This window comes from Sus scrofa, chromosome 15 (assembly GCF_000003025.6).
Source record: "Sus scrofa isolate TJ Tabasco breed Duroc chromosome 15, Sscrofa11.1, whole genome shotgun sequence".
NCBI lineage: Eukaryota > Metazoa > Chordata > Mammalia > Artiodactyla > Suidae > Sus > Sus scrofa.
In genome coordinates this window covers 129,331,280-129,354,810 of record NC_010457.5, presented here as the reverse complement: position 1 = coordinate 129,354,810, position 23,531 = coordinate 129,331,280, and the positions used below count along the sequence as shown (strand labels likewise).

At 40.3% G+C, this 23,531-nt stretch overlaps 1 protein-coding gene across 7 annotated transcripts in view; it reads left to right on the top strand.

Moving 5' to 3' along the window:
- The window catches only part of SPHKAP (SPHK1 interactor, AKAP domain containing), a 152,522-nt gene that overhangs the window by 106,332 nt on the left and 22,659 nt on the right, over nt 1-23,531 (top strand). For all 7 annotated transcript variants that reach the window (XM_021074882.1, XM_021074884.1, XM_021074881.1 and 4 more), the window contains 4 exons: nt 1,113-1,172; nt 3,520-3,654; nt 11,837-12,092; nt 13,699-17,479. In XM_021074882.1, coding sequence (XP_020930541.1) covers nt 1,113-1,172; nt 3,520-3,654; nt 11,837-12,092; nt 13,699-17,479 — 4,232 coding nt within the window. The remainder of the gene's footprint in view (nt 1-1,112; nt 1,173-3,519; nt 3,655-11,836; nt 12,093-13,698; nt 17,480-23,531) is intronic.

The following is a 23,531-nucleotide window of genomic DNA, read 5'->3' as shown; positions in this document are numbered from 1 at the left end:
CTGTATCCTTTAAGGCAAATGGAAGTTCCTAGGCTAGGGCTCAAATCAGAGCTGCAGTGGCTGACCTACACCACAGCCACAGCAACGCCAGTTCCAAGCCACATCTGCGACCTACACGCTGCAGCTCAAGGCAACTCCAGATCTTTAACCCACAGAGCGAGGCCAGGGATAGAACACATATCCTCATGGTTACTGGTAAGATTCTTACCGCTGAGCCACAGTGGGAACGCCCAAGGCCTTATTTCTAACCCTTCTCTTCCTCCAGGACTCTGCCGCAGCCAGACTCTGTCTCTGCTTCATTACAGCATGTTGCATTTTCTTATCTCCAAGTATTACTCATGCTATCTACCTCATAGGGATGCCAGCCCCTGTCCTTAGCCAGCAAAATCCTGTTCATCTCTCAAGAACGTATCTTGCCTCTTCACATCTTTTCTCAAGCCTCTTGTCCCCATCCCCACCTGAATGCCCACAGTGTTTTTCTCTTTTAATCTATGCAATATGTTTAAGTTACAGTAATTCTTTTATTGTTGCTCTACATTATTATTTAATCTTGTAGCTGGTTTTTTTTTACTCTTACTTATTCAGACACTTATTTAAGATAGCTCAAAAATGAGGCATCCTCTACAGCAAGATTGAATAAATTCAAATTAAAACAATGAGACATAGAGAAATCTATTGGTCAAACATGATGTGAAAAGCAGGTGGAGAAAGGGAGCAGGAACCAAGAGGAAAGAGGGGAAGAGAAAAAGTGTTCGTTGCAATTATAAATAGAGGTTCAGAATAGTGCAAGTCTTTTTCTTATTTCATGAGATTCCACAACCTTTTAAAAACCTAAAGATTCTGCTGCGCCAGTTACACTGGTTCCCATACAAAGAGGCTCTGTTCTGTTTGTCGGTCCCTGAAAGGCAGAGGGCATTTAGTGGGATGAGTGGGAGTCATGAGGATGCTGGCGATCCATGTGGAAGCCCAAGGCAAGATGACTGTTTCTATGCCAGATCGACTCCGCAAAATGTATACGTCTCTCTAACGCTTGCCCCCAACTAATTCCTGCTTTCTTCAGAAAGGATCGCCAGGCTTTCTGCTTCATTGACGGTATTTTTCCTCTTTCTCAGGTCTGCTTTGTGAACCTGGATGTGAACAAGGATGTGTGCAGCACGGAGCACCTGCAGCAGGTAACCCTGGAACTGCGCTCTCCGAGAGCTCCCTTCAGGGGCTGGCTGTACTGATGGATGAGAGAACCAATAGGATGTCACTGTAAATGATGCTCCTTTTGTAGGAGATGCTTTAAGTAAATCGTAGCCCATCTCCTGCCCCCTTTCCTGCCGCTTTCCTAAGAAGTTTGCCCTCCTTATTTTTGTAGACGCTGCTTCAAAAATAGACTATGCTGGAGCTTTCTCCTTCCCACCAAAGCCTTGGAATGGCTTTTTCAACTCTCGCCTTCTCCAGGCTCAAACACATTGTCTGCGATGACTTTTCAGGGTTTTCCAGAACCTGTTTGATAGCAGCCAGCCTTTCCCTCTGGCTCTTGGGTTTGCTCCTTCCAGCTACTGTCATCAAATGTTTTCTATCTAACCTCACTTTCACAGTCCTGCACTCCTATGGGACTCAAAGTTTTTGCACCCTACAGCATCCATATGTTCCAAGCTCATCCAAGGTTGTGAGGCTTCTGTCATAAATTCTTGACAATATGCAAAAACTTGAAGACCCGGGAGTTCCTGTCATGACTCAGCAGTAACAAACCTGACTAATATCTGTGAGGACGCAGGTTCAATCCCCGGCCTTCCTCAGTGGGTTAAGGGTATGTCACTGCCATGAGCTGTGGTATAGTTCACAGAAACAGCTTGGATCCCGTGTTGCTGTGGTGTGGTATAGACTGGCAGCTGCAGCTCTAATTCGACCCCCAGCCTGGGAACTTCCATATGCTGTAGGTGCAGCCGGAAAAAAGACAAAAACAAAAAACTTGAAGACCCACTCAATCCTTTGAACCTGAGCCTGTGGGTTCAGTGGGAAGAATAAATTGCTGTGATATGATTATCATTTCATGCCCAAAGCTGAAGATGGTTTGATTTCACTATTTGGGGTAACAATGTTTAATGTATAATACACTCCATTTGCAACTTGAATATCACGGCACAGTCGATCTACAATTACTCAGTTACTCTAATAAGTTTTTTCTTGACCATGCTGTACCTGAAACTTCTCAAACTCAATTGCCCATACAGATTATTTGTTATAGACTTCCACTGAGCTCCAAATATCACTCATCTGTGTAGTACTGGAGAGAGCTTCAAAAGACATGGTCCATATACCTTCATTTCATGAAATTGTGGTGCAGAGTCCATCAAAGAGAGAGCGGGAAGAACCAAAGCAAGCTGGCATCTTAAAAACTGTGTGTTTGTGGGGCAGCAGTTTAGGGATCTGCCGTTGTCACTGAAGTGGCTCAGGTTGATGCTACAGCATGGGTTCAATCCCTGACCCAGGAACTTCCTTATGCTGAATTATGTGTGTGTTTCCTTCAAACTTTACAACATAGAAAAGATGCAATATGATTTAACAGCATTTTTCCCTACTCTTACTTCTGCAACTGATGTGATCTTCATGGAGACAAAAATGTTTCAGCAGTAACTTTGGGGACAGGTATTACAGTATTTACATATGCAAATAGATGACAAATATTAATTTTTAAATATGTGCGAAGTGGAAATTCGGCAATATCCTGAAAATTACATCTTTAAAATCTATGAAGTGCATATGTAAATGTGTATTTATAATTAATCTGTGCTATGTAGGAATTGCACTTGTGTTCTCAAGTTTTGATATTCTTTTTTTTGATGTGTAAAAAAAGTAAGTATAAATGCCTACTACAATAAAACACTAAAGCAAAAAAGAACAGTGTATTTAAAGAATTTATGAGTGATTTCAGACAGTTTTCTGGTGTGCCTAAGGGCATATATAAACTGATTTAGCTATGGAAGTTGCTCAATGTTCTAACCTTCTCTGGTTTCCTTTTCACTTGTGTGTAAAAAGGAAAGTAATAGTGGTACCTCATCCATACGGGGCTGTTTTAGGGATGGAATGTAGCAATATAACATATGCAAAGTGCTTAATGTGGTGCCTTGTACATACAGAAAAATCAATGTTAATATTATTTTATTGTTCATATTATTATCGTTGACTTTATTAGAACATGTAATTATTAGGCAAAGTGTCATTTATTCAAGGAATTAAAAGGAAAAAAAAACTTAAACTAATGTGTATACCTCTGAAGTCACAATAATCATTGTTTACTTTGGGAAATTTAGAACTAAAAATTTTTAAATCTTTAAGAAATTTCTATTCCAATCTAAACCTTTATGCTACAATTTTATACAATCTCTTCTAGTAACAATCTTGTAGGCTAAGCAGTCTATAGTATGAGTCGTTATAGGAATGTATTATTTATCAAGTAAAGTAGTTTGGGGGTAGTATTTTGGAAGTGAAAATAAATCACCAAAACTCATAAAGATTCTTATTCTACAGAAATTGGTCAATGTTTCACCTGATCTTCCAAAACTTATCAGCTCCATGAATGTCCAACAGCCAAAAGAAAATGAAATTGTCCTCCTAAGTGGATTAACATCTGGGAATCTCCAGACAGATTTTGAAGTTTCACAGGTAAGAAATATAACTCTTGATAAACTATTCATTAGCAATAAGTTATCTGTGGTCAGCTCTTGGTACAAATTAGTATAAGATCCAAGTAGATACTAAACATAAACTCCATAGCATAAGAATAAAAATGTCTTTGTATTCAAGAATAGACTTGGAAGTTCCCGTGGCGCAGCGGAAACAATCTGACTAGGAACCATGAGGTGCGGGTTCGATCCCTGGCCTCGCTGAGTGGATTAAGGATCCAGCATTGCTGTGAGTTGTGGTGTAGGTTGCAGATGAGGCTGGATCCTGCACTGCTGTGGCTGTGGTATAGGGCTGACAGCTTCAGCTCCAATTCAACCCCCTAGCCTGGAAACTTCCATATGCCATGGGTGTGGCCCTAAAAAAGCAAAAAAAAAAAAAAAAAAAAAAAGAGTAGACTTGTATTTCTCTTAAATATCACCAGAGTTTCCCTTACATCACTTCTAACATAGCCTCTCAAGTTTATTGTGCTAAATTGCATTTAAACTAGAGCAGACACACTAAGCATTGATTGGGTAGCTTGGTTTTCTACAAGTCTACTGGAATAATCCAAAACATAATTGTCTTCTGTTTCATAATTGAATAAAGCAAAATTCTAATTCATACCATATGGTCCCAGAATTGCACATTTTTTTTTCTTTCTTGGTGTTATTTATTTCTTAGTATATACTAAATCAGCCAAGCTAATAATACAGGATAGCAGTCCCAAAGTTGGAAAAGGAGTTCCTGGAAGCCAAAATGAAATTCTCAGAAGAAAAAAAGTTACTGAAAGTAAAATAGGAATTAAAATACTAATATTATTATTAGTCAACCTACTGGTGTTCATTGTTATTGGATAAATCATTATAACACTGAAGAAAACTTTAAAATTGTACATTGTTTAGCCGGTTTTCAGAAAAATACATAAAAGATTTCTAAAAACACACTGTGTGAAATATTGCAAATTTTCTCAAATAAATTATGCTGATAGTGATAGCTACAGATTAAAATAATGAACATTTGTTTTCCTCCAAATTGTTCTTCTTGGGTTTTAGCTTCACTGGAAAATGCTTAAATCTTCTTTTATTCTTTAATCCTTAAAAATACCAAAAACATTCACAACCCACCCACTATTTCTTGCTGTATCCAGACGCTTAGTGAAAATCTACACACAGCCCATTACAGTTTGCTCCTCAAGACTGAACAAAGATTCTTCCCAATCTAATAATACATATCCTCAATGTTTGAAAAGAGAACACAGAAAATGCCCCCTTTATATTAGGCAAAACCATGATAACCAAAATTAATTCTCAAACCTGAGCTTTAAGAGCATTTCAGGACTGTTAGGCTTTCTAATGAAGCATAATAGAAAACTGGCTTAAGCCCAAAGAGAATTGTACTGTCTCATGTAACTGAAGAATTCAGTGGCTAGATTAGATACAAAAACTTAAACAATGTCTTTGGGACATGGATTTTCTTTTGTTGCTTCTTTCTTCTATTTCTTATCCTGTGGTTTTTTTCCCCTCTGTTTTATTCCATCATCAGACAAGCTCTTCCTGCAAAGAGGCAATATCCCTTCAGGTTCAAGTAGAGCAAGAAAGAGTGATTGTCTCTTTCAGGTAACTTCCAGCAAAAGTCTCATTCTGCCCTATTGACCCTCATGGGTCACATAACAACCACTAAGGCCTGAGAAAGCATCCTTCTGATTGACCAGATCTGAGTCACATGATCACCTCTGGGGCTGGAGATGAAATTGTTTCATGTGAGTCACTTGGACCAGGAGTGAGCTGGAAAATGGCACTTCACGGGGTATGAGAACCAGAAGAAGGATGAATGATGTTGGGTCACAAAAGAACACAAACGTTCGCTGGGGCTTGGGGAGAATTGAACTGCCCAGGACTCATTAAAGATCGTCCATTAAAACATGTTCAAAATTCTAGGCACATTCATAGGACCTATCAAGAATTGAGTGTGAGCTATAAAATTCTTAACCATTCTCATACTGCTTTATTCCAAGAGCTCCCATCACTTTCTATGTATCGCTTCACCCTTTTTGCAGGCTCCCAGAGGTCTACATCATTTTGTAGGTAACACAATCCAGATTTTTGTTTGTTTGTTTGTCTTAATTTTTTTTTTACAGAATAAAATACATATATTTAAACACAATTACATTCACACAGATTATTATATCATGGATCTTAAGAAACAGATTAAGTGACTCCTCTGGAGAAGTGGAATGGAAAATATGCTGAGACAAGTAGGAAATTTATTCTATACTTTATCCCATTTTGTATGGCTTTCATCTTTACTATTTAGGATTATCTATTACCTTTCGATTTTTCTTTAAAAATTAGCATTATATTAAAATTGTGTATTTTATGCAACTAAAATTTATAAAGAAGAAAGTCTTATATACCATTAACTATTTTATATAGCATAATAAAAAGAATAACTTAACTGGTAAGAATAACAAAAATAATACACCCTCTGAAAATAAGTAAAATATAAAATGCATAAATTGGTTAAAAAACAGTGTAACTATATAAATATGTCCTCACAATTTGTTACATCTTGTTGATTCTTCAATATAGGCATTACACCATTCTAGATGATGTGATAAACAAGACATTATAGACCTTACATTGTACCATGGAGAGAAATGGTTATTAATAATACAATGTAGAACTGTGTTATTTAATTGTACAGTTGCATTATTTAATTATAATCATCATAAATTCTTTGATGGAGAGGAAATCAGAATCAGATCTAAGAAGACTTCAGCATTCCAAGAATGATGTCATATGACCCCCTTCATGGTGGATTATGCACTTATTTACTATGAGATATATTTCTTTCCAGAGAGTCCTTGTTTGTGTATCAATTGTAGATTTTTGGTTTGCAGTTATTCTGAAGTTTTGATATGAGTCTATATGTATATGAGATTGTTTTAAGTTGTTGTTCTCTTAATTGCAAGTTCATCTCCAGTGTCCTGCATTTGTACCCACCTCTCCTCATGATTTCTGATTTTGGTCGTATAATTGTGCATGGATGACTTCAAAAGATCAACAACATATATGCAATGGACTATTACTCAGCCATAAAAAAGAATGAAATAATGCCATTTGTAGCACCATGGATGGAAATATCAAACTTATGGTTACCAAAGGGAAATGTGAGGGGAAGGGATAAATTAGGCATTGGGGATTAACATATACACACTGCTATAAATGAAATTGATTACTTACAAGGACCTACTGTATAGCACAGGGAACTCCACTCAATATTCCATAATAAGTTATATGGGAAAAGAACCTGAAAGAGAATGGAGATATACATAAAACTGGTTCACTTTACTGTACATCTGAAATCAACATAATATTGTAAATCAACTATGCCTCAGTCAACAATGTTGGAGCAGCATGTCAATGCCAAATTACATCTTAATCAACCATAGTGAGTACCTAATTTTAGGGAAATTCTTAGTTTGACCACCATGCTCCATTAAAGTTGGTTACCTGTTAATCCATAAATAAGGATGGGAATCTGCAGAGGTTAATTGGGGAAACCTAAATATACCTAAAGGCATAGCTCAGGTTCCCACAGACCCTGAAAAGAAGGGAATTAGCAGGTCGCTAGGTGCCCTTGACCTAGGAAATTACAATACCAAAGAAGATTTTTGACGATCAGCCTAAAATTTTCAGTAGTCTGGATAAAGTTTTAACCTTAATTTCTTATTCTATAAAATGGAGATTTAAAACAAACAATTGTCGTGGCCAGTGTTAACGAATCAATAAACATGAGGTTGCGGTTCGTCCTTGCTAGTGGTTAATGATCGGCGTTGCATGAGCTGTGGTGTAGTTGCAGATGAGCTCGATCCGCGTTGCTGTGCTCTGTGTAGGCTGTGTTACAGCTCCGATTCACCTAGCTGAATCATATGGGGAGGAAAAATAGCAAAAAATGACAAAAAAAAAAAATAAAAAAAAAAAACAAACCCTTTTCTCCATTCTCCAACACCATTCATAGTGATTTAATGAAATAATAAGGAAAGCAGCTTGAGAAGTTCAAAGGATTATTCATATGCAAAGTATTTTACTTTCTCTCTATATTAAAAAAAAAAAAGAAGGTGAAGTAAAAAAAACTAAAATACAATAGGAGTCGTGGCTCAGGGTAAGGATCGATAGGAACATGAGGTTGCGGGTTGGTCTGTTTGTCAGTGGTTAGGATCGGTGCATGAGCTGTGGTAGGTGCAGAATGTCGGATCCCGTTACTGTCTCGTAGCCGTGCTACGCTCCAATTCGATAGCTGAACTATATGCACGGATGCCTAGAAAGGAAAAGACAAAAAAAAAAATACAATAGGTCCTGGGGTGAGGTACGTAGAACACCAAGAGGAACCATTCATTTACAAACTAGCCAGGCTCCTTTGGGCAGGAAAAGTACAGCGGTGTTGCTAGGATGATGTAGAGAGTGCCTTTCCTGCTTCTTGAGTTTTATTTTCTGAGTAGTTTTCTCTTTGTTTATTCATGTCTTCTTCTTTTATACATCAGCAAATAATGACTCTTATATGGCTACATTATTTTAGAATTAAGTTATACCGTTGGTGAAATGTAAGAAAATATTCATAGCATCCTTCATTCATTCACGTGTTCATTCAGCAAATGTTTATTATACACCAGATGTCGAGTATACAAGGGTGAATACGCCAGACATCTTGCTCTCATGGAGCTACTAACAGTCTGATAGTCTCTCAAACTTCATTTTTTGTGAATCATATATATATATATATACCCACAGATGTACACGTACACACACAGAGATACCCACACATATGTGTCTCAAAAGACTAATGAATATATATCAGTGAACAGCAAGTTGCAGGTGTTACAGCAATTACATCTCCCTTCCTCAAATCATCCTTAGTAGAGCCTTAGGATAAGCCTCTAACAAAAAATCTTGAGAAAAATAACATTACAATCAATAGCCAAGTAAAATACTAAATGGAAGCTACAAATAAAACTAATCATTTTTCCAGAGAAGAAATTTTTTCTGAGATTCTGATTATGTCCAATAATAAGATCTACTCCAGTGGCTGACCTTTCTTTGAGATGAAGACAAAAAGAAACTGAGTATGCATGAATTTGAGGAGGCCTCGCTGCAACCTTCCATCCTTTTCAAACTATACCTGCCTTGAGTCTACGTGCTGGATCTTTGTTGGTTGGACCAGGAGGCCATGAGGAGAACTGGACACAGGAATTGGAGTCCAGCAGACCTGGACTGCAATGCAGGCTCTTCCACTTTATATTTCTGTGACTTTGAAAGAATCAGTTTCTTTTCTGTGTCTCTGATATCTCATCTGTAACAGTGCAGTAGCACCAGCAACCTCATAGAGAAATGTTGGCGTTAGACAAAGTAAGCTATGCAAAGCACCTAATTGACTCTTGTAAAAATTATATAAGAATATCCGCTTTATTTCACAGGCTCCATTGTTTGCCATCATTTACCTAAGACTCCCAAGATGCTTATTTACTTTCAAGATTGTTAAGAAAAATGTATTTTCTTCTTAAGAGTACCGAAGCTGTGTAACATTGCTTCCCTAAATCTATCTTGAAGCATTACTTAACTGCTCATATTTCTTTGTTAACATTGCTTTGTTATCCTTATCCCATTTCACCTTAAGTTATATATATTTAGTCTAAATGATATGAAATGACCAATATGCAATCGTTTTGATCTGCAAATCTGACAACTTCATAGGGTTCAACTTTATAATCATTTTTATTCAAGCCTGATCTAGTGGGAATACATTGTGTCCCCCCCAAAAAAAATTATTATTCAATTCATGATTGTACCTCCCAACATACCTTGCATATAATAGGCATGCAGAAAGGACCTGGCAAATTTCACTTTCGTGTATTACTTTGGAATTCAGTGAAAAAGAAATTAATCAAGCCAGCCATCATTACTCTATAGGAGTGAGTCCTCACTATTTGGGGCAAGCACAGGTCCTTTGTGAATTTCATAAAAGATATAGACCAGTATTTCTCAAACATCAATGCATGTGTGAACCACCAAAGGATTCCTTGAAAATCCAGGTTCTGATTTAGTAGATCTGTGGTGGAGCCTGAGATTATGCATTTCTAACAAGCTCCCTGTGATGCTGAGGCTGCCAGTACACAACCAGCATGGTGAAAAGCAAGCTAAGAATCATCTTCTCTGATAATAGACCTAAGCACATAGTTAAACTATATTTCCGAGCACATAAGCACATAGTTAAACTATATTTCCTTGAATTCCTTGAAGAATGATTAAAATTTTCATTTCATAATCATCTGCCCTAGAATTAGTCTAATTGTATTATTCAATCACGAGATTGACTAATGATATTTATGTCAGAAAAACGTATTCCACTCTCAGAGATCCACTCTGGATGTCTATGTGGCGCATTCCTCTGCATATACACATACTTACCACTGCATATGTGTGCATTCGGCCTCAAGAATTCCGAAATGGGAGTTCCCATCATGGCTCAGCAATTAACAGACCCGACTAGTATCCATGAGGATGTGAGTTCGATCCCTGGCCTCACATGGTGGGTTAAGGATCTGGTGTTGCCATGAGCTGTCGGGGTAGGTTGCAGATGTGCCTTGGATCCACCGTTTCTGTGGCTGTGGTGTAGGCCGGCAGCTGCAGCTCTGATTGGACCCCTAGCCTGGGAACCTCCATATGCCACCGGTGCAGCCCTGAAAACACAAAAACAGCAAAAAAAAAAGAATTCTAGACCTCATTAACTCCAACCACAGATAAGCATATGATTTAAATAATCCTTTTTATAAAGTGAAGCTTTAGACATAAATTATTTCCCCTTGTATTTCAAATTCCACTTTGAGATCTGTTTATTTCACTTCCTCCTGACCACTAATTATTATTGTTTCCATTCAAAAAATGTTCTCCTAAAAAATTACTACAAATTGCTATATTGTTCCTGTTACAAAGATTAAAGGCCCAATGCACAGGACACGCCTGTGATTTCCTGGCAATCTGCATAGATGATTGAAAGTGTTTTATTGCTCTAATGAGTAACACTGTGAATAGTGAAAATATGTAGTGGAGACTGGGGGGATGGTTTGTCCCCCTAAAAATGTAACAGAATCAACAAGATCTCAGTAGGACACATCTAATAATTTGAGCCCCCTTCACTGCTGTCCCCATCCAGCCATCCTTTAGAGAGAATTCATCCATTTCCAGTGGATTTCTTAAGATCTTATTTTTGGCTGCTTCTTCAAATGAGGGCTGCAAATGACAAAATGTATAACCATGGTTGTTAGAACAGTCCACCTGAAAAACTGTTTTTTTACTGAATATCACCAAGGTCGGAAAAGATATTGGTCTGAGAACCTGGGACTCAATTTCATCAAGAGAAGCACCCAAGACAGCCTTAAACCTTCCCCTCAGCCTAATTAAACTTTAGACAGCCTTCTTGCTGATCTGAGGCCCTGACCCTTCATTTTCTCAGAACATCTGCTTTTGAAAACTTATTATAAATTATTTCTCTTCCCCATTGAGATGTAAATCGTTCGAAGAGACTTTTGTCAGTTTTACAACCCAAGAAGGTCTTTCTCAAGGATCCAGGACCCATCTCTTTGAAATGTAACCATCAAAGAAGTTTCATGTCTCTGTATTTGTGAAAGTGTGGGAGCCAGACTTCTGTGGGCGCTTTGCTCCAATCTTCAAAACTACCTCCAGCCACGGAGATATAAGAAAGTTTATTTCTCTTTAGCAAACACAGATGGACTTAAAACCTCCTATACCACTCTTAAAATCCCTATTGGTTGTCTTTTGTTTCAGTGGAGTAGTGTTCCAACCCAGTTTTGGCCTCTCCTATTTTAATACCTTTGAATAAGATCTTCTGTGCCTGCTATATTTTGTCCAGTGCAATTTTTGCTTTGATGGGAAAGAACAAAAATACGTGATATAACTAGTCTGTTTTCCACTAAGTCAAACTTTCTGGTTGGTACCCTGTGTTCCCAAGCATCATATGAATTTTTTTTTCAAGCAGTTCTTCAGCATAAACCCAAAAGATATTCCAAATATTTGAACGAGAGAGACTGACAGAAGAAGAAAGGTCAGAAGCAATCATTTTATATTTTCTCTTTTAACAAATGCCTTTTTTCTCTCTCTACTTTTAGTGTCCTTGGCTGTCAGATATCTGTTTGGTCCAGTGTGCAAGAGGGAACAGACCAAACAGTACCAACTGCATCATCTTTGAAATCAACAAATTTTTGATTGGTCTGGAACTGGTGCAGGAGCGGCAACTCCACCTGGAAACGAATGTTCTGAAAGTGGAGGATGACACAAACTGTTCCTTGTCTTCAATTGAGGAAGACTTTCTCACCGCATCTGAGCACTTGGAGGAGGAAAGCGAGGTGGAAGAATATAGGAATGGTGAGAACTTTCCAATAAACGGAATGTGCCTCCTGAAATGAGTCACCCTATAAAAATGTCCGGGTGAAATTTCAGGAATGTTTCAGGGCATGTTTGGCTGACTCATCACAACCTTCCCTTACTGAGTCTAGGGAGGTAGAGAGGATAAGAAAACATTAGTGGGCCTGCTGACTGATGCACTTTAACAGACTTAATGGCTAGGTGGCCCGGTTCTCCCTAATGGTGCCTTAGGGATGCCGAAGGAAATCTTTGTGTTTTCAAACAAAATCCTCCTGCCTGTAGCTTGGAGGAAAGTTAACTTCCCCAAGCTTTCCATGAAAGCCATCTATTAGTGGAAGCTGAGTTAGACTGGCCTGAAACCCATCCTCTTTGAGGCTGTGAAACCTGAAGCCAGTTATCTCCTCTTTTTTTGTTTTGTTTTGTTTGTTTGTTTGCCTTTTTGTCTTTTTAGGGCCACACCCACAGCATATGGAGGTTCCTAGTCTAGGGGTCAAATCGGAGTTGTATCTGCCAGCCTATGCCACAGCCACAGCAATGCCAGATCCAAGCCGAGTCTGTGACTTACACCCCAGCTCACAGCAACGCCGGATCCTTCACTCACTGGGTGAGGCCAGGGCTTGAACCCGAAACCTCATGGATGCTAGTTGGGTTCGTTAACCAATAAGCCACAATGGGAACGCCTATCTCCTCTTCCTGAGCCCCAGTTTCCTTACCTATAATTTGGGAGTATCACAGGGTCCTTGACATTATTATATTTATAATATTTAACTATATATGTTTGCTATATTTAGCCATATATGTTTATTATACTTGTCTATTATTGTTGTAAGGACAAAAGAAATAACCCAGCAATGTGCTTAGCATTCATTTACTCATTCTTTCTTTTAACTCATTTATAAGGCTCAGTGAACAGTGGGCGTTTTTTTCTCCATCTGGAAGGAATGTCCCAGATGCTGTTGCCACCCTCCTTGGGGCAAGTTCTAGGCCAACTCTTTCAACAAGATCCACTCTTTAGGTGGCCTGAACATCCTGCCTCCTCCCTCTGTAGCCACTAGGAAGGTACAAGACACAACTGTCTGGGTTATTTTCTCCCAGAAGCCTGGTGACCAGCCCTCAGCCCCCAAATGCCCTCTCCAACCCTAGCCCTTGCCTAGTATTTGTAGCCCAAAATTGAAAACCGTTTTGTTAAGTGGCCATCCATGACAAAACTCAAAAGCCTTTTCTGATTCATTCTTCTTGAAGAAACATTAAAAGTGCTGTTTTCAAAAAAAAAAAAAAAAAAAAAGACACCTGATGTTTTAAGGCATTTTTAGGAAGCAAATGTTATTTTAGACTCATCGGAACCTGCTATCTAAAAAATAACAGTGGGAAGTTCCTGCTGCAATGGGATCAGTGGCATCTTGGGAGCCTTGGACGCAGGTTCGATCCCCAGCCTGGCAGAGTGGGTTAAGAATCCAGCATTGCCATAGCTGTGGTTTAGGTCGCAACTGCAGCTCGGATTTGATCCCTGGCCCAGGAGTTCCTTATGCCACATGGCAGCCAAAAAAAAAAAAAAAAAAGGAAAAAATTAAAAAAATAATAGTGGTCCTCATTTTCTCTTCACTAGGTTATGAAAATATAAATGTCTCATCCAATGTTTTGGAAAATAAAAAGCCAAAAGAAGCCACTCAGGAGGAAGGGCATTACAAGCAAAAGTCACTTTATACTTTGGAAGACAAATACATTAGCAAATATCAGACGCCACTGATTAAAACAGAAGGCTCTCTGGGGAAAGTGGCAGAAGATACAACTTTGCAGAGTCTCGACCCCTCAGCCAGTCCATCAGAGTGGCAAGGTGAAGCTGTGGGGAACGAGAGGTCAACCCCAAACTATTATTCTCCAGAAAATTTTCAAGGTCAAGAGGGAAAATCACAGGGACTACATCTTCCACGTGATGCTTGTTTCTCAAGGAAGGTTAAGAAAGATGGGCCTTCTGCATGTGGTACGTTCTCTGAACATGAGCGCAGTTTAGACCCAGGAGACCATCAAGGCAGCACACCCTCTCTTCTTCCTGTGCAAGATGGAGAAGCCACAACAGGCGAGTATGCGACGAATTTAGCAGAATCCGTGCTGCAAGATGCATTTATTCGGTTATCTCAGTCTCCGCCTACCCTCCCCCAGGAATCTGCAGTCCGTGTTTCTGCAGGAAGTGCTCTGCTCCCCAAGGGATGTTCCACAAAAGATACTGTGTTCCCTGGGTCATGGAATGAGCTCCCCAAAATCGTCATTGTTCAGAGTCCAGACGGCAGTGACGTCGGCCCTGAGCCAGGTGTCTCCTCATGGCCCGAGACAGAAGTCACTGTTGAAACCTCAGCCATCTTCTCTGGAGACAACTCCAGCCGACCCCCCCAGAGTGCTCTCGAAGTAGCATTAGCTTGTGCAGCCACTGTGATCGGAACCATTTCCAGTCCACAGGCCACAGAAAGACTCAAAATGGAGCAAGAATCCTTCATTTCAAACCATCCCCTGGGAGGCAGTGAACTAGTGCAAACTCAAGCATCCCAAGTACTCCAGGAACCCTCCATCAGGGAATACTCCTTTCCATCTGCTTTATGTGGCATGACTCAGGTGGCGAGTGCTGTTGCTGTCTGTGGCCTGGGTGAACCAGGAGACATGAAGCGTCCTGTGGCTTCAAGTGGCTTCCTGTCTGCAACTGAGGCTTCTGTTGCAATCCCCCCACTGGGCGATTTAGGGGCAGGAAAGAGCATGGAGCTGGGAAATGAAGCCATTGCAGAGGCATTGCTCAAGGAGGCCGCTCTGGTCTTAACGAGACCTAATAACTACAGCAGCATTGGAGACCTCATGGAATCAGTGAACAGCAGAATCATAGAAACTGTTTCAAAGCCTCAGACCTTGCGCTCAGAAAACATCCTGGGGAATGAACTGGCCCAGACCCTGTCCAATGTTATCCTGAAACATTCCATTGATGAAGTTCACCAGAAGAAGAAATTAATTGACCCCAGCAATGACAGGCATTCATCTGAAATCCTGGGCACCTTAATGGAAAGTACAAACCAGCTGCTCTTCAATGTGATCTGCTTCACGTTCAAGAAGATGAGCCACCTTGCGCAGTTTGGAGAATGGCCCACCTTCCTGTCTAAAGAGACCATTCAATGGAAAGAAATCGAACTAGACTTCCAGCCAACTGATCAAGCCATTGACTGCAAATGGACAAAAGCCACTGAATACTCCAGCGGCCATCCACTTAGCAACCTGCATAGCAACAGTCTTGCTGGTGATGATCTCGTAGACAACTGGCATCTGAAGCAAGATAGCCAAGGGCTGGTGAAGCCAGGCCTTTTCCAGAACCCAACACTGCACTCTCAATCGTCCTGTAGTCCCAGACTGCCTGCTAAAATATCCTCCAAGGAAATAAACTTGAAAGGAACAGTGGGAGTTGATACAAAAAACCCACATCAACCCCCCAGCCACAGTGGGAATGAATGCAGAGCCCCTTCAGAAGGAGGAATGGCACCAACAATTGGTAAAAACAGTAGCAGTTCCCAGGACTCTGAGGACAGCATCAATTCAGATGCCCAAGAAAAGAACAAGGGTGCCTCACCTCTAAGCAATGAAGTTCAAGTTAACCTGGCTTTGTTAGAGAATGATTTGAGGCCTCCTGCTCAATCCATGCTACAGGCAACACACGCAGACATATACTGCATTGCAGACTTCGCAGAAGAATTAGCAGAGACTATTGTCTCCATGGCAACTGAAATCGCAGCGATTTGCCTTGACAACTCCAATGGAAAGCAACCCTGGTTCTGTGCATGGAAAAGAGGGAATGAGTTTCTGGTTACCCCAAGCATCTCCTGCCGATCCTTGAAGAGGAAGAAGGAGAGCCAGGCCAATGGGGCCACTGCGAGGAAACACAAGCCACCGCGACTCAGCGAGATCAAGAGGAAAACAGATGAGCACCCGGAGCTGAAAGAGAAGCTGATGAACAGAGTGGTGGACGAATCAATGAACCTTGAGGACATCCCAGATTCTGTCAGTGTTTTTGCAAACGAGGTGGCAGCCAAGATCATGAACCTCACCGAGTTTTCCGTGGTGGACGGGGTCTGGCAAGCCCAGAGCCATTCCCGGAGCCGGTTGCTCAGTGGAGACAGGTGGAACAGGCTGAAGGCCTCCAGCTGTGAAAGCATCCCAGAGGAGGATTCCAATGCCAGGGCCTACGTAAACAGCCTGGGTTTAATGAGTACCCTCAGTCAGTCCGTTAGCAGGGCCAGCTCGGTCTCCAAGCAGTCCAGCTGTGAGAGCATCACGGATGAGTTTTCCAGGTTCATGGTGAACCAGATGGAAAACGAAGGAAGAGGCTTTGAGTTACTGCTGGATTACTACGCGGGCAAGAATGCCAGCAGCATTCTCAACTCAGCTATGCAACAGGCCTGCCGGAAAAGCGAGCATCTCAGCGTGAGGCCAAGCTGTCCCTCGAAACAATCCAGCACCGAAAGCATCACTGAGGAGTTCTACAGGTACATGCTGAGGGACCTGGAACGAGAAAGCAGAGACAACCCCTCCTCCAGAAGAGGCAGCCAAGACTGGACCACCGGTTTGCTGTCACCGTCTCTGCGATCCCCTTTGTGTTACAGACAGTCATCCGTGCCCGACAGCAGATCCCTGGGCGCCCGGCTGACGGTGAACGTGCCCATCAAAGCCAACTCCTTAGACAGCTTTGCTCAAAACGGCCAGCAAGACTTCCTCAGTGTGCAGCCTGTCAGCGGTGCGTCCTCCTCGGGTCTCTGCAAATCTGACTCTTGCTTGTATCGAAGAGGGGGAGCGGATCAGATCACAAACATGCTCATCCACGAGACGTGGGCAAACTCCATCGAGGCCCTCATGCGGAAGAACAAAATTATAGTGGATGACACCCAGGCTGCCCAGGCTGAGCCGGCTTCTGCTGGCGCTGCCTCACAGGTGGAGAAGGGTGCGAGTGGATTAGCTCCGGCCGGAGTGCAAAGTGGATCCACTCTTCTGGTTCAGGAGTCCGCTGATTACCCGAGGAAAAATTCCATCACGGAAAGCCAGCATCCCCCGACGTCATCACCCAGCAAAGCGGCTCTTCTGACAAATCGCCACAGTTTAGATTCTAAAAAGGAAGCGTCCTTCTGCCAGGAGGCTGTCCCTCCAAGCCACACCAGGCGATCGCTTTGCTCAAGGGAAGTGCCTTTAATTCAGATTGAAACAGATCAGAGAGAAGATTGTGTTGGAGAAGCCGAACCCGTTCTTTCCGAACGCGTCCTTTCCAAAAGCAGCCCCCTAGAAGAAGCGGACCAGTTGAAAGAAGAAAAAGTCCCAGATGCGAGGAGGGGTGGAGAAGCGGCTGTGAGTGCCCACCAGAACCCTAGGTGAGTGCATGGTCTCCTAGACAGACTGGGTGTCTGGGACCGGAGTTTGCATCTTAATTAGTATGTAAGCTGTATCTCAGGGATTTATTGATTCAAGAACTGAATTCCTGAGATACTAAATGACCTCCCTGAGTTCATAGGCCTTCTAATAGAAAGATGGAAGTAATTTTTTTAAATTTCGAAAACATATTAAATGTATGTCCATAACAGAAGAAAGGAAGTGTCATTTGCCCCCATTAAAATTAGCCCCCCCCCTTTGCATGCTACCTTTTGAAATTAATTCATGGCAATTTTCAAGCAAAAAAAAAAAAAAGAAAAGAAAGAAAAGAAAATTACCTTAACTTGTCCATTTGAAAAAAAAAAGGTAAATTTAAATAAATTTTAATATTGGAATCTGACATTAAATATTTTGATATCTGTTTTCTCTGGGGTCTCTCCTTTCAGGCTTTTCTTTTTTGTCTCCTTCTAAAAATCTTTGCAAGGACACTGCCTCCCACGCTGCTGGCCCTTCAGATGCGCCTTATAATCATGGTAGCATCGGTGCAAAGTAATACTGGAGTGCTGTTATTTCAGTTCTTTTCCAGAAAATTGTAATGTAGGTGACAGTGTATTTTGAATTTGAGGCAAGGTAATTATTTCTCTCAGGCTGCTTAAAGAAGTGTCAGTTCCTTTTACAGCACCCATTTTCTGTGGCAAATACATAGGGTTCCTAAATATGAGACCACTGTATCATTTAAAAATTGGGGTTCCACAGTTAAAGTTTTTAAAAACTGCTGAAGGAAACAAAGACAAAAACCAATCAACTGGCCTTGGAAAGCATAAATTGAGAAAGCGTTTGCGTAGTCTTTTCAGAGACATGCACTTATTGTACAAATGCTTGTGATTTTCAAAAGGTTAATTGCAAGGCAGGAGTTGAACACAGCTTCCTCAGATTTTATCAGCTCTCAAAAGTTCCCAGTACCTTCCCAAAAGGGATCTGTCCAAACCAAAAGGGATCTGTCTTCAGGTACGAAGGCTTCCCATCACTGTAAAGTACCTTAAAAAAATAAATTAAGCATCTTTTTAAGGTACAGGTTGTGGGAGGTCTGGGTGCACTTGGGTGTGTCCTTCTTAGCTACTCACGGCTGAGAACTTAGCTTTCCAGTTGGATGAAGTCCTAGAAGAATGCAGTGGGAAGAAAGCATGAAAACATACGAGCAAAAGAACATGAACTTAAACCAAATGACATATAGGCCAAGTTGACTAAGAAGACAAATTCTTTTTTGCTTTTCAGGGCCGCACTCTCGGCATATGGAGGTTCCCAGGCTAGGGGTCCAATCAGAGCTATAGCCTCTGTTGTACACCATGGCCACAGCAACATGGGATCTGAGCCACGTCTGCAACCTACACCACAGCTCATGGCAACACCATACCCTTAACCCACTGAGTGAGACCAGGGATTGAACCTGCAGCCTCATGGTTGCTAGTCAGATTCATTTCCGCTGCACTACAACAGGAACTCCACAAGCTCTTATATAACAGTAATTCTCCAGCTATGGACAATGCTTATCAAAGTTCCACAGGAGAACCACACATCACTTTAGTATTCACCATCTTCAGAAAACAATGGAGTATTACAAGTTTTTAAATGTGCTTAAAGAGTTGAAGAAACAAAACCAATGCATAATTTTTTAGAATTACCTTAACTTGAGGTACATGAAAATGGAAAACATTTGCTTTAGACTCCAAGTGTCTGACTTGGACTCTCCTTGAATACAACCGAGATATTTAGCGAAGGAAGATTACCTAGCTGGGGACCATTCATGAACTTGCAGTTCAAGATTCATGGCTCAAATCAAATAGTGTTTGGCACTGAGGTTCAATAACATTAACTGTACAATTTTGAGTTGTGTCACAAATATGTTTAAAATAGGTGCAATTTGGGACTTTCAAAAAAATGGAAAATATGTATGAATAAAACCTTCAACTCAATTTAGTTTGTGTTCCTGGCAAATTTATAATGACCCAAGCACATATTTTCTCATGAGGTGGATCTCTTATTTGAGTTTACAACAATGAAAGAGAAAAAGTGTGTGGAATCATCAGCCTTAGAAATTTGATAGCTTCATCTTTTCCCAAAATATAAGGACTAAGCTTTGAATATGGCTGCAGAACAATGTAAAGAATTGTCAGTGAACATGAACTCCACTAAATACCTTTGCATCCGCACTCTAAGCATGTTCCCTCATCTCCACATCAGCGTTCTCACCTGTGTAAAGGAGGATAAAAGTAATCATTACACCATGAGGAGATTCTTAAAGTTTACTTAAAGAAGGGTATACAAAGCTCTTTCCTCAGTGTCTAGCCCATTCCAAGCACTCAGTAAACGTTGCTTTATGGTTGATGTTGTCGGGGTTAAGGTATATGGTTGCCTTAATTCCAGGAGCTCTTTTTCCCAAGAGAAACCTATTAGGAACAGTGTGAGAATTTTATTAAAACTGGAGAATTCCCAGGATTTGCAAAGGGGGATATTAGTCAGATTTAGATCACATTTTCTAAGCTCAGAATTTTTGTTAGGGGGTTTGATGTGTCAAAGGGGCTAAATATGGAACTCAATTCCCCATGAAAGACTTTTTCTACTCATTTATACACAAGAGGGAGGGAGATGACTTAGGTACTTTGGATTGTTTGGAAGCAGGGAAGTGTCTTGTCATGAAGATATTTTTAGGCTCCTCTCTGAGGGACATCTTCATCATTCTTACTAAAAACTTCATAAGAGCACAACACACTGAAATAAAAATTGCTTTCTTACTTTTTTTTACTTGAAACTCAAGAATTTATCATGGAAATCAGGGCCAAATAGAAATACCTGTTTTATTTTAGGTTCTCACATTTGTCCAGATACCAGAATATCCTTCAGTGATAAAGAGTTTAAATGATTTAGGATAGCCTAGTTCTTGAATCCTGGGAAAACAGGATCCTATTGGTGAGCTAACATGTGTTCTTAACTCAGCTTCCCTCTCTGAGATGATCAAAAAGCAATTATCTACCTTTCGGATAATTTGAGACCCCAAGGTATAAACACCAAACTGAGAATTCTGAACATTCACTGAATGCTCGAATATAATATTTAGAAATATGCTTTTTGTTGTGTATTCTTCTATATTTGCTTCAAGAAAAAAATTATTCATCCAATAAATATTTACATGTTCATCTGTGATGCCCCCTGTCTCTGGGGCTGCAAACACAGAAGAAAGTAGAGATTTAGTGCCTGTTTCCATGGCTGCTGCACACCAGTAGGAGAGACAGACAACATGCATGGGAAATCCCTTTGGAATAAAAGATTTGTGTAGAGTGGAATGAGAGGGTAATAAAAAGAGTAACGAGGTAGAGAGTAACTGGTTAGAGGAAGTGGATGCTTTAGATAGGATGTTGGTATTTGAGAGGAAACTTGAAGGTAGAGAGAAACGGTGCCAATGAAGTGAAAAGTAGAATTGAAGGACTTGTATCTCTAGCATTACAATTTCCTACCTTGACTGAAAAATTCTCCCCACGATGAATTTCCTAGTCATCCGGATTAAGAAAAATAAACATTATTTTAAACATAGGGGTGAGCTTAATAATTTCATCATCTTAAAGAAAATCTCAAAGACAGAAAATGGAAGAATCTGGAAACAAAAGCCATAAGTTAAAGTTGATTCTAGAGTTCCCATTGTGGCTCAGCAGGTTAAGAACCCAACAGTGTCCATGAGGATGCAGGTTTAATCCCTGGCCTCACTCAGTGGGTTAAGGATCCAGCGTTGCCACAAACTGTGGTGTAGGTTATAGATGCAGCTCAGATCTGGCATTGCTATGGCTGTGGCATAAAATGCAGCTACAGCTTGGATTTGACCCCCTAGCCTGGGAACTTCCATGTGCCTTGGGCCCAACCCTGAAAAGAAACAAACAAAAAACCTGATTCTGGCCTGTCCTTGAGGCACATGTCATTCTCAATAATCTGAAAGTTCATTTCCTAAAGGCCAGGGGAAACCAGGAAGTGAGACTGAACAGACTCCCCATCCAATAAGATATATGGATGGCAAATAAGCTTATGAAAAAATGCTCAGCATCATATGTCATTAGGCAATTGCAAGTTTAAACAATAGTGTGATACCACTATACACCTATGAGAATGGCCAAAATCCAAAATACTGACAATACAAAATGCTGGTGGTATGTGGAGCAAGAGGGACTCATATTCATTGCTGGGGGGAATGCAAAAATGGTACAGCCACTGTGGATTACAGTTTGGCAATTTCTTACAAAAATAAACATACTTTTACCATATGATCTAGCAATTATGCTCCTGGGTATTTACCCAAATGGGTTGAAAACCTATGTCCACACAAACCACCTGCACACAAGATTTCATAGCAGCTTTATTCATAATTGCCAAAACTTGGAAACAACCATGACTTCCTTGAGTAGGTCAGTCAATAGGTGAATAAACTCTGGTACACTCAGACAATGGAATGTTATCCAGAACTAAAAATAAATACGTTATTCAGCTATGAAAAGACATGGGGTGAACTTAAATTGCACATTTTTAAGTGAAAGAATCCAATCTGAAAAGGCTATATACTCTTTGATTCCAGGTATATGACATTCTGGGAAAAGGTAAAACAATAGAGACAGTGAGATCAGTAGTTGCCAGGAGGTGGGAGGGAGGAAGAGATGAATAGTTGAAGCACAGATGATTTTTAGGGCATTAAAATTAGTCTGTATGATACTACAGTGGTGTCGCTATAGATTTCTCCAAATACATAAATTGTACAACGCCAAACTGAACCCTAATGTAAATGATGGACTTTGGGTGACAATGACATTCATTGGCTGGAAAAATGCATCACTGTGGGGGAGGCTGTGCATGTGTGGGGGCAGGGGTGCATATGGAAACTCTGTTCTTTCTGCTCAACTTTAATATAAACCGAACACCACTCTAAAAAATTAAGCCTACTAAAAATTCAAAATTAAGCTAAATAGTCATTTTTTACACAACAAAATCTTAGAGAATATGCCCCTAGGACATTTGCTCAATAAAAAGTGTTAATGGAAGTTCTGAGGTTGAAAGAAAATAATACTGCTCAGAACTTGGAGATACACCAAGAAATAAAGAATTCGGGAGTTCTCTTCATGGCTCAGTGGTTAATGAACCAGACTAGGATCCATGAGGTTGCAGGTTCGACCCCTGGCCTCACTCAGTCGGTTAAAGATCCCGAATTGCCGTGAGCTGTGGTGTAGGTTGCAGGCACAGCTCGGATCTGGCATTGCTGTGGCTTGGCGTAGGCCAGGAGCTGCAGCTCTGATTTGACCTCTAGCCTAGGAACCTCCATGTGACATGGATGTGGCCCTAAAAAGCAAAAAAAAAAAAAAAAATTAATTAATTTGAAAAAAGAATTTCACAAATATTAAATAAAAAATACTTTCTCAATTTTTAAACTTCTTCAAGAGATAATTATTTAAAACAAAAAATAATGTTTTATGACATGAGGAACTGAAATAGATGTCAGTTATGGCAAAAGGATGGGAAATGGAAGTGTAAAAGTTTTCTTTTGTATAATTTGTATCATATAACTTGAAGATAGACTGTAACAAACTGAAGATGTATATTGTAAACTCTGGGATAACCACTAAAAAGGTAAAACAAATGAGCCAATAGTGGAGATAAAATGGAATGGTAAATATTGTTCAGTTAATCCATTGAACAGCAGGAAAAGAGAGGAAAAGATACAAAGAACAAATGGGCTACCAGAAAGTACTTATTATGATGATAATTTAAACCCAGGCATATTGATAATTACATTAATTTGTAATGGTCGAAAGTCTCCAACAATAGGCAGAAATTATCAGTCTACATAAAAATGCAAAAACCCTACCATAAACTGTAAGAAATGCATTGCCAATATAAAGTAACCAATAGGTTAAAAAAAGGGATAGAAAAAGCAATATCATAAGAATGATGGAGTAGCTATATTAATATCAGATTGAATAGTCTCCAGGATAAGCAATTTTATCAGGGGTAAAGAGCATTATT